This window comes from Ictidomys tridecemlineatus, chromosome 3, assembly GCF_052094955.1.
Source record: "Ictidomys tridecemlineatus isolate mIctTri1 chromosome 3, mIctTri1.hap1, whole genome shotgun sequence".
Classification (NCBI taxonomy): Eukaryota; Metazoa; Chordata; class Mammalia; order Rodentia; family Sciuridae; genus Ictidomys; species Ictidomys tridecemlineatus.
Window position 1 is genome coordinate 74692359 of NC_135479.1, and position 12242 is coordinate 74704600.

At 37.0% G+C, this 12242-nt stretch overlaps 1 protein-coding gene across 2 annotated transcripts in view; it reads right to left on the reverse strand.

Annotated features, from left to right (window-relative positions):
* Window positions 1–12242, reverse strand: part of Prkar2a (protein kinase cAMP-dependent type II regulatory subunit alpha) — a 73141-nt gene that overhangs the window by 40123 nt on the left and 20776 nt on the right. For both annotated transcript variants that reach the window (XM_078043158.1, XM_005326888.5), the window contains one exon: window positions 11673–11708. In XM_078043158.1, the coding sequence (XP_077899284.1) occupies window positions 11673–11708 (36 nt within the window). The remainder of the gene's footprint in view (window positions 1–11672; window positions 11709–12242) is intronic.

A 12242-nucleotide genomic window follows, 5' to 3' on the forward strand; every position in this document is an offset into this window, starting at 1 on the left:
TTTCTGAGTAAGCTGGGAGTACAGATCTATGACATCATGTCTCACAAAATTTTTTTTTTGTCAGTACTGGGGATTGAACCATCCACCTTCAGAAGAATATATTCCAACCTTAAAAAAGAACTGTGATTAGTAATGGAATAATAATTCTAAAACTCTACTAACACACTGATGTTTTATATTGGATAGGAGTACAAATATGGAATAAAAAGAAAGATTAAGACTAGAGAGGGCTGGGGATGTGGCTCAAGTGGTAGCGTGCTCGCCTGGCATGCGTGCGGCCCGGGTTCGATCCTCAGCACCACATACAAACAAAGATGTTGTGTCAGCCAAAAACTAAAAAATAAATATTAAATAAATAAAATAATAAAATTAAAAAAAAAAAGACTAGAGATGCCTATATAAATCATTATCTAAGAATCTTACCTGTGGTATTACTGCTGGCAAATATACAATGAATTATTAGTGAATATTTTTAAAAAGGGGCTGGGCATGATGGCACATGCCTATAATCCCGGGAGGCTGAGACAGGAGGATCAAGACTTCAAAGCCAGCTTCAGCAAAAGCAAGGTGCTGAGCAACTCAATGAAACCCTGTCTCTAAATAAAATACATAATAGGGCTGGGGATGTGGCTGAGTGTCGAGTACCCCTGAGTTCAATCCCTGGTACACCCCCAAAATAAAGGGGGGCAGGGTGTGGTGATGCAAGGCTCTAATTCCAACAGCTTGGGAGACTGAAGCGGGAGGATCTCGAGTTCAAAGCCAGCCTCAGCAATTTATCGAGGCCCCTAGGCAACTCAGCAAGACCCTATTTCTATATAAAATATAAAAAAGGAGCTAGGGATATGGCTCAGTGGTTAAGCGCCCCTGGGTTCAGTCTCAGTACAAAAAAAAAAAAAAAAGCGTTTGTACTAACAAAACTGTCTTGTCAAAAATGATCTAGATGTGATTGTCGAGAGCTGCCACATAGGAGTCAGCATGAACCCTTAGCTTTGAGCAACAGAGTTGTGAGACTGGGCACCTCCACTTTGGGAGTGGGTGTCACACCAATGAAACTGCCTACACCCCCCTGAAACCCAATCCCTTGCCTCATTTGAGTGGAACTTTCTCAAGTGTCTTCCCCTCAATAAATAGGTTCTCAGGGATGCTCTCGCTCTCTCTTTCCAATAGACCCCTAAGGTCACAAAATGTTCCTGATTCGTGCAAGCAAAAGGTATTTTTGTGTATTACAAGCTGTTCTCAACCATTTTCTTAAGCTAATGGTACAGCCAACTCTTGTGAACCTAGCTAGCAGGTGATATGTGATCAATGTGATCACTGATGTCACTCAGAATTCAACAAACCAAACCTTTTCCCTCTTTACAATATAGATCATTACAGTTGGGGAAAGTTTTCTTCTTCTTTTTTTTTTTTTTTCTGGTACTAGGGACTGAATCCAGGGTTGCTTAACCACTGAACCACATCCCCAGTCCTTTTTAATAATTATTAATAATTTTTAATATTTCTAAAATCTCTAATATTTAGAGATGGGTCTCATTGAGTTGCTTAGGGCCTTGCTAAGATGCTGAGCCTTGCTTTGAACTCCTGATCCTCCTGCCTTGACCTCCTGGGCTGGTGCAGCAGTTACAGACTTGTGCTATCATGCCTGGCTGGGAAAGTTTTCTTCTAATAAAGCTTCATTAACTACAATAGCTGTGTGACCAGAGGTGATTTACTGCAAATCTCCACCCTTTCTTCTGCATAAAGGAGTTCAAATAAGCAATTTTCCTCTGAATACTGTCCTAATGATTTAAGTAGTCAAGTGCCTGGCATACAGTCAGGATGCAGTAAACACTAATTCTTTAAGCTATTACTGTTATTACTTTTATTTCATTTGTTCTGGTTTTCAGGAATACTAGTTATTGTTAGCTTAGTCCTGTTCTTTATCTTGGCTCTTTTGACAACTGTACTTCCTTCAATGCTGCCTTCCATCACAGATTTTTGCCCTTAACAACTTTGCTCTTTTTGACATCTTTAAGTACTGAATTGAGTTTCCTATTTATTCAGAATTCATAAAGGTAATGTTTTCTTGCACTGTACTGAGTCTTTTGTAGTGAATCTTTCTGGCCTTCATTCCTCTCATATCCTTAATTTGTTCACTTCATTCACAGGCCCTTATTGGTTTGTTGGGATTTCTCATCTGTTACCAGGCAAGAAAAAAAAATAGTTATTGACCCTATGATAGCTAAAAGACTCCACATATCAGGGCTGTGGCTAAGTGGTACAGTGCTTGCCTAGCATGCATGAGGCACTGGGTTCAATCTCCAGCACCACATTAAAAAAAAAACAACAACTCTAAATAAACAAAGAGCTCTGAGAAGTCCTGTGTTATTAAAAAAAAAACCCATATATCTATAACTAGAGGATAAGCTAATATACACTCCCAATTTAAATCCCAGTTTCTTTTTTTTTTTTTATATTTATTTTTTAGTTCTCGGCGGACACAACATCTTTGTTGGTATGTGGTGCTGAGGCTCGAACCCGGGCCGCACGCATGCCAGGCGAGCGTGCTACCGCTTGAGCCACATCCCCAGCCCCTAAATCCCAGTTTCTTAAAGACACTAACTGCATTCCTGGTCCAAATATATCCTAGTTTTCCATTCCTCAATGGTTCTCTGAACACATTAAACATTTCAGAGACGGTAGCTTCCAGCATGTCCTGTACACAGGACTCTCCCTTTTCTGCCTTAATACTTTACTTGTGTGGGTCATGACCTCTGTTGCTATCAATACCCTGCCTTCTCAATGTGGACCTGGTTTCCTAAAACAGATACAGAAAGTTAGAGGAAATAGTGTAAGAAAAGACACCATTCCTGTCCCAGAAACAGCATCAAATAATGTCCTGCAGGGCAGATGCCCAGGACCTGGCTGGTGTGGGTCTTGGTCACTGAGTCAAAGAAATAATCATGGAATAGAGTTAATGACTCACCACACCTTTCTCCAAGCATTTCTTCATCCTGGAGATGAAGTCAGGGTGCTTATCTCAGTTCTGCCCCAAAGATTAAGGTAGACACTTATCTTAGTTCCTGGACTATTTTTGCTACTACTTTTTGCATCTTCATAGGTTACTTTAGTAGAATATTGGGAAAGCTGCATCAAGGACATCTGAACAGACACAATGTTCTTTTTTTGTGTGTGTGTGGTTCTAGGGATTGAACTCAGGGCCTTGTGCGTGCGAGGCAAACACTCTACCAACTGAGCTATATCCCCAGCCCCAGACATGTAATTCAGATACTCCAAGTTAAGACTTAAAAATGTCTACTTATAATAATCCACTTTTAAAAATATTTATTACTTAATTGTAGTTGGACATAATACCTTTATTTTATTTATTTATTTTTATGTGGTGCTGAGTATTGAACCCAGGGCCTCACACATGCTAGGCGAGTGCTCTACCACCAAGTCACAATCCCAGCTCAATAATCTACTTTTTTTTTCTTTTTTTTTTTTATTGGTTGTTCACAACATTACAAAGCTCTTGACATATCATATTTCATACATTAGATTGAAGTGGGTTATGAACTCCCAATTTTTACCCCAATCAATAATCTACTTTTTAAAAAAACCTTCACTATGGGAAAAAGATGGATGCATGAGTATTACATTTTCTCAATTTTTATTTATGTATGAAAGTTTTTATTTAAATGTTTTAAAAAAATTAAACCTTCAATGATAAAACTGACACAATTTTATTGATAGTGACACTTTATCTTGGGCAAGTTTATTTCTAGGCTTGTTTTTCCTTCAACATTAGAGGAAAGTATTTTGTCAACTAGCTCATTTTTATATTTTTAGATATTAATATAACTGAGGCAACAAATGTTAATTATAGTCTTCAAGCCTTTAGATATACTACTATAATTTAAACAAAAGTAGCTGGGGCTGAAAACATAGCTCAATAAATAGTACTTCCTCAGCATGCACAAGGCTCTGGGTTCAACATCTAGACTACAAAACAAACAAAAAACCCAAAAGTCAAAAAGGGAATGCTTTTGTTAAAATTATTTATGTTCTATCTGTGGAAAGACATTAATGCATCGATTTTCCAAAACTGATTTTGAATTTACTTCCCTCTCCATTTCTTTATTTATTATGATACGAACACTTAATATGAGCTATCCCCTCATAAGAAATTTGCAAGTCCACAACACAGTATTGTTTATCCTGCATAACTAAAACCTTATACCCACTGAACAGCTAGCTATTCCACACTTCCCCCTACTATCAGTCTCTAGTAACCAACATTCTATTATGTTTCTGTGAGTTCAATTTTTGAGGGGTACTTGGGATTGAACCCAGGGGTACTTTACCACGTAGCTATATCTTTTTATTGTGAGACAGGGTACTGCTAAGTTGCTTAGGGCCTCACTAAATTGTTGAGGCGAGTCTCGAACTTGTGATCCTCCTTTCTCAGTCTCCCAAATCACTGGGATTACTGAGCCCAATGAATTTTTTTTGGAGGGTGGCAGGCCACTGGACATCAAATCCAGGATCTTGTACATGCTACACAAGCATTCAACCACCGAGCTACACCCCTGGCTCCTTGATGCTTTTAGATACCTCATTTAAAATAAGCATATGTCCTTTGTATTTGTTCTTCTAACACTATTTAATATAATGTCCCCCCCCACCCTGCTTCTCTGTTGCTACCCAACCTCTCTACTTCCTCTTGTTCCCTAATTATTTCCCTTGTTTTCTTTTCTTTGTAAAAATTCTTTTTTTTTCTTTTGATTGGAACCTCAAACATGTTTTACCACTGAGCAACACTGCCAGCCCCAAATCCATTTTTAAGTGTCAACTTGATTTGTTGCCCTGCTAGTTCTGCATATCAAGGAGCTTATGTTAGTGCATGAGTTACTTGGAAAAGGTCCAGAGTCTGTGCCATCCTATACATAGCCTTGGGAACCACACTATGTATGATAAGATGCTCAAGATCTATTGAAAATGAAGATGAAAACAACAGCCCAGCCCCTTGCTTAAGGAAATTTTGCTGTGGTTCTCCAGCAGATGTCACTAGTTAGTAATGTGATACTGTACAAACTGAAAACACATTATCCAGCACAATTTCTTCCAATTTTTAATTGGAAGAAATATGAATCATTAAAATTTATTTGTGAGGGGAAAAAACCCTCTAATTTCTACAAAGAAATGAGTAGAGATCCTGATCACAAACTCAAGGCCCTGTGCTGCCTACCTGCCCCCACAAACACTTGAAATAGCCTGGGTATATTAGTCAGCTGAGTCTGCCAAAACAAAATACCACAGATTGGGTGGCTTAAATAACAGAAATTTATTTTTTCATGGTTCTAAAGACTGGAAGTTCAAGGTCAAGGTATTGACAGGTTTTGTTTCTCCTGAGGCCCCTTCCTTGACTAGCAGACAGCTGACTTCTCATTATGTCCTCACATAGTCCTTTCTCTGTGTGTCCACTCTTGGTGTTTGTTCCTTTTTTTTTTTTTTTTTTTTTTTAAAGAGAGTGAGAGAGAGAGAGAGAGAGAGAGAGAGAGAGAGAGAGAGAGAGAGAATTTTTTTAATATTTATTTTTTAGTTTTCGGTGGACACAACATCTTTGTTTGTATGTGGTGCTGAGGATCAAACCCAGGCCGCACGCATGCCAGGCGAGCGCGCTACCGCTTGAGCCACGTCCCCAGCCCTTTTTTTTTTTTTTAGAGAGAGTGAGAGAGGAAAGAGAGAGAGAGAGAGAATTTTTAATATTTTTATTTTTCAGTTCTCGGCGGACACAACATCTTTGTTGGTATGTGGTGCTGAGGATTGAACCCGGGCCACACGCATGCCAGGCGAGCGTGCTACTGCTTGAGCCACATCCCCAGCCCTTGTTCCTGTTCTTATAAGGACACCTATCCTTCTAGATTAAGGTTCCATCCTGATGACCTTGCTTAGTGTTAATTACCTCTTTAAAGGCCCTATCTCCAAATACAATCACACTGGTATTTATTTATTTATGACAGTGCTAAGGATTGAAACTAGGGTTAAATATTGTTAAATATTTGGGTCATTGTAAGATTGTTTTGCCCTTTTCATTGTTGAGCATTTGATCAGTTGAACTGTGGTATTTTTAAAATTCTTAAGCCATTCAGGATCTAATATAGACTACATTGTGGTGATATTTATCTTTAGTGATACTGTGTATGTGATGATGATGAAAGCAAGAAACAAAAAGGTATAAAGTTAATATTCAGTCAATATAGATAACATGTAACTTACAAGATTAAAAATTTCAGTTTGTGATATAGTCAATGAATTTCTTATATGACTTTAGACTTTTCAATAATATATCCTGAATTTTGCAGAAATTCAAATTCAATAAATGAATTTGATAAAAAAAGACACAATTCAGTCTACAATACCAGGTTTCTAAATTATCTTAAGCAATACTTAGTAATATTTCAGTTTAAGATAAATATGGGTGGAAAAATATTGTATACTCAGTGTTTCAGTATATTGTATACATGTAAACCTTACAAGACAGGGCTATCTAGTATAGAGTATCCACCATTCAGAAATCAGTGACTGATGTGGTACCAGATTCTCAGTGAACTATACTGTTGACTTTCATAGTCATCAATAGATTCAGCATACTTACTGTCTAAATGTGGCATAATGCCAACAAATTTCTGATTAATGTGCTTTGAAGTTCAATACATATTTAATAAATAAATATTTTCCTTTTCTGATGGAGTTTTGAAATTAATAAATTCAGACTAACATTTCAAACTCAAAGACAGTTAAAACTAATTTAGGACTATACCAAGGAAGCAGCACTTAAAAAGAAATCATAAACTTTCTCATTCAATATATTTATCAGTTGATATAAAGGACTGTTGTTTGGCTACAATGCAGAACTTAGAAGGCACAGCTTTTCAACTGCAGTGCTTTGCAAGAGAGAGCAGCAGAGACAGCCTACCTTTGAAGAGACTTAGACTGAGGTCTGAGCTTGGTCCCATCCACCCGTTTACCTGCTGTTTCTTGATATCCCTGATCCTTGGTCTGTTCAACATTAAGAGGAGATAACAAAACTAGAACCACATAAAGGGTAAATAATAGAAGATAATATTTAAAATTTAGGGCTGGACTCACAGGAGACACTAACTGCTACTTTTCTATGCTGCTTTATGTTCCAGATTGTTCTTCATTTAGTCACCTTGAATTGTTAGAGAGTCTCTTCTACAGTTTTGAAACAGAATATGTGGTCACACAACTATTTCTTGGGTCATGTTAGGATTTCCATTCCCTACCTCTGTTTCCAACTTTATTTTACTTGCTCTCCTATATCCAAAGCAGCCAGGGACAGGTCATCCCCCTTCAAGTCTTTACAACATTCTTTCATCTAGATGGCATTCTTCCTGGTACAAATCAAACAATAACCATGTGTTTCAATCCTCAGTGTAATTTTTGTCTCCTTCTAAGAAGTATTCTTGATCTCTTCTTCCTACAGTAAGCTCTCCTGATTTCTATTCCTTCCTTCTTTGCCTTTTTATCTATCCTCTCATCCATATTTACTCATACTACTCAAAGTGCTAGCTACATACCAATGAACAAACAGAATTTTTACTTACACTCTGTTACAGAGAACCAGGTAACAAAATAATAAGTAAGTTCAGACAGACTTTAAATAAAGGAGTAAAGAAAATAAAAAAAGGAACAGAGACAGAAACAGAGTCAGAGAAAGATGGAGAGAGAGAGAATGTGTGTGTGTATATGTGTATGCGTTTGGGAGAAAGTGGCGTGAATTTTAGACAGGCTAAGCTTACTGAGAATGTATCCTTCAAATGAAGGTCTGAAGAACATGAGTGAGCAACTTCAAAGATAGTCTGGGTTAGATATGGAAGCAAAAGGCTGATTAGAATGGGTCCAAGATGCCGCAGTCTGGCTGGGCACAAATCACGAACCACTCAAGCAGGAACAAACTTTATTTCTGAACTCCACCAGCACACTCCACACAGGCTCCCCGGGAACTCTCCCCCAACGCCACCCACGCAGCTCCTCCAGGAACCACCAACCGGAAATCCCTCCTCCGGCACTTCCCCAACTAATGTGAACTCTCCAGTAATCCCGCCTCTCAACCATTACTTCTGGCAAAATGCCAGGGGCCATTCCGACTCAGCTGTAGCTCTCAACACCAAGAGAGAACAGAAGCACAGAAACTAGAAACAGCAAATGTGGGCAACTCCTTTAAAGCATTTTGCTATAAAGGTATGGAGAGAGAAAAAGAGTGATGGTTGGGGAGAGAAGAGTAGTCAGAAAAAAGTTTTCTTCTATATTTTAAGAAGGGAGAGCAGGGATGGGGTTGTGACTCAGTAGTAGAGTGCTTGCCTAGCATGTGTGAGGGAGGGCCTGGGTTCAATCCTTAGCACCATATATAAATAAATAAAAATAAAGGTATTGTGTCTATCTACAACTTAAAAAAAAGTCTCCTTTTGAAAACAAAGATAGGAGAGAAAACAATACATTTCTTTGCTGCAAAGTTTTATTTTTATTTTTTTGGTGCTGGGGATCAAACCCAGGCCCTCATGCATGCTCACTCTACCAGTGAGTCATAAACCCACCCCCAGCTAAAAGATTTTAAATCCTTAATAAAATAATAAAATCTAAAAAAGAAGGATAATACTTTGTACTTGTGTGAGGTCTCTGCAAAGTTCAAGGAATAAACAATACTTACAGAAGACCAGGCAGCAATTTATGAATTAATGCCATCAGTGACCTCTGAAGGGGGTATCATTGTACTCTTCATCCATCAGATCTGTTCTACAGATACCAATGGATATCACTAATCTTTTTTTTAATACCTTCATTTATTTATTTATTTATGTTTACGTGGTTCCGAGGATCAAACCAGGGACTCACACGTGCTAGGCGAAAGCTCTACCACTAAGTCACAATCCCAGCCCCAATATCACTAATCTTTTGGAGTCAAAAAAGAGAGATGAACAGAACTGGAAGATCCATACTCTATTTCTTCTCAGGAGATTAACCACATATGAGAATACATTCGTCAATCTCCTTTCAACAGATTTTGGTATAGAATGTTAGCAAAGGGTTTCCAAAAGCAAATAAGTTGATATGCTCAAAGAAAAAGATTGAGGAATAGAAAAGTGATTTCTAGCTAGGCACAGGGGCATACTCCTATAATCCCAACAACTTGGGAAGCTGGGGCAGGGAAGATCACAAAGTCAAAGTCAGCCTCAGCAATTTAATGAGGCCCTAAGCAGCTAAGCAAGATCCTGTCTCAAAATAAAAATTAAATAGTGCTAGGAATGTGGCTCAGTATTTAAGGGCCCCTGGTTTTAATCTTTCAATCCAGTACCAAAATAATAATAGAATTCCTAGCCTTACAAGATAATAAATAAATTATATGACAATTTAATATCAAGAAACTTTCCCAAGAGAATATAAAACAATGATATAAATGCTTACTCAGCAATTTTGAAACACATTAACATCCTAAATTAACAACCAAATAAATCCTACCTGTAACAAAGTCATTTTTCAGAAAATATATTTCTCAGCTCTATGAAAAATGGGTGAGATTCTTATCTTAGAAGCAATAACTTTTAAAAAATGTATATTTTTTTAAGTTGTAGTTGGACAGAATATCTTTATTTATTTATTTATTTTAAATATTTCATTTGTTTTTATTTTTTTTTTATGTGGTGCCAGGAATTGAACCCTGTGCCTCACTCATGAGAGGCAAGTGCTTTACCACTGAGCCACAACCCTGACCCTCTATTTATTTTTATGTGGTGCTGAGGATTGAACCCAGTGCCTCACATGTGTGAGACAGGAGCTCTACCAATGAGCTACAAAAAATGTAAATTTTTAATAGATATTAACTGAATGCCTTCTATATACCAGGCAGTATTTGATATACTCTTTTTTTTTTTTTGAGAGAGAGAGAGAGAGAGAAGAGAGAGAATTTTTTAATATTTATTTTTCAGTTTTCGGCGGACACATCTTTATTTCATTCTATGTGGTGCTGAGGGTCGAACCCAGCGCCCCGCACTTGCCAGGAGAGCGCGCTACCGCTTGAACCACATCCCCAGCCCCTTGATATACTCTTTTTGTTTTGTTTGTTTGGTTGCAGTACTAGTGACTGAACTCAGGGATACTCCACCATTGAACTATATCACTATCCCTTTCTAATTTTTATTTTGAGACTGGGTCTGTAAATTGCCCAGGCTGGTCTAAATTTATAATCTGCTTCAACCTCTCAAGTAGCGTATGTGCTTAAAACACACAAGGCTCTGAGTTCAACTTCTAGCACCAAAAACAAATAGTAATAATAAAATTAAAATTAAAATTAGCAGCATGACTAACCAGGAAAATTTTTGATTAAAAAATTTCAAAAGGGAGCTGGGTGCAGTGGCAAAAGAATATTTATAATAGTATTTTATTAATTTAAAAAAAGTTTCTAGGCATAATGGTGCATGCCTGTAATCCCAGCAGCTAAGAAGGTGGAGGCAGGAGGACTGTGAGTTCAAAGTCAATCTCAGCAAAAGCAGGGTGGTAGGCAACTCAGTGAAACCCTGTCTCTAAATAAATAGGCTCAGTGGCTGAGTGCCCGAGTTCAATCCCTGGTACCCACCCCCCAAAAGATTTTTTTCAAAAGGGGTCTGGGGATGTAGGTCATTGGTACAGTGTTTGCCTAACATGCATGAGGACCTGAGTTCAATCCCCAGCACTGCAAAGAAAGAAAGAAAAAAATTATCAGAAGATCCAGGCATGGTGGCACATACCAGTAATCCTACTGACTTTGGAGGCTGACACAGGAGGATTGCAAATTCAAGGTAGCCTTGGCCACTTAGAGAAACCTTGTCTCAAACTAAAAACTAAAAAAGGGTTGGAGATGTAGCTCAGTTTTACAGCACCCCTCAGTTCAATCTCCAGTATTGAAAAACAATTTTTTCTAAAAGGTTAAAAATCTGGAAAGTTTATTCCAAATCTAACTAAAATATAATCTGGTATAATCTGGACCATAATAGACAAAAGGGAAAATAATACCAAACTAGTCCCATACAAGAAAATACAAAAAGATTTCTCATGTTTGGAACACATTCATTTTTGCTAAAAACCAAAGAAATGATCTTAGGTATTATTTTATATATAAATTCCATATTATTGAGATGGGTGGTTGAAAAGAGACATAAGCAGGTTAACTTTATCCTGCAACCTAATTTGTAGATGATCTCTAAAGCAAGATACAGAAAAAACTAAAGCAATGTTTAGTCTCAGACCAGAGAATACCACTTAAAGCATTATAACTGAAGAAATAATTTAAGTGATTCTAAAGGTGTAACAGAAGCTATAGTAAAATAATCCAGAATACCAGAAATAGTGACATGTGAAATAGTTTTTAGAGATTCTAATTATAAACATAGAAAACTGTTAACAAAATAAATTCTAGGAGACAACCATAGCAATTATAACAATATAAAAATTTTACATATACATTCAGAACTTAAAATGAAAATGAAATAAAGGAATCATAGATAATTTTAATTTTAGTCTAACATTTTATAATGCTTATCTTTTTATTTAAAAGGTGAGTTTATTTTCACTTAAAATATTACTGTATGAAAACAGCATTTTAGTAGTATATAATAAAAGAGAACACATACCTGATACTCGTCTACTAAATCTGCTAGGAACTGGAACTGCAAAACAAAAAAGCAACATGTCATTATGTTATGTACCCATTCTTATTCCCCCCGCCCCCCCTTTTTTATTTTAAATATTTTTTTACTTGTAGATGGATACAATGTTTTTATTTTTACTTGTTTATTTTTATGTGATGCTGAGGATCCAACTCAGGGTCTCATGCATGAGAGGAAGTACTTTACCACTGAGCTACAACCCCAGCCCTTATCCTCCCCTTTTTGCAAAAATCTTTGACAACAAAACTATGTATCTTAAAAATCAAGTTGTGGGTCAGTTCATACTCTTCCATATTTAACCACAAATAACTGTTCAATATGATCATATAAAGACAATACAGAAAACAAAATATCTCCTTAAAAAAAGTTCTTTATAACTTCAACATACTTAAAGCGGTAATTTTACTTCTGTTCACATTCATGTTTCATCCAATTTTTATCATTTCATATAAGAAGTCTTCCAAATTTCCTGAAAGGTTATGATACCAAGTAGTGAAAATTTCCTCTTTAATCTTTTTTAAAGATAATCCTAAC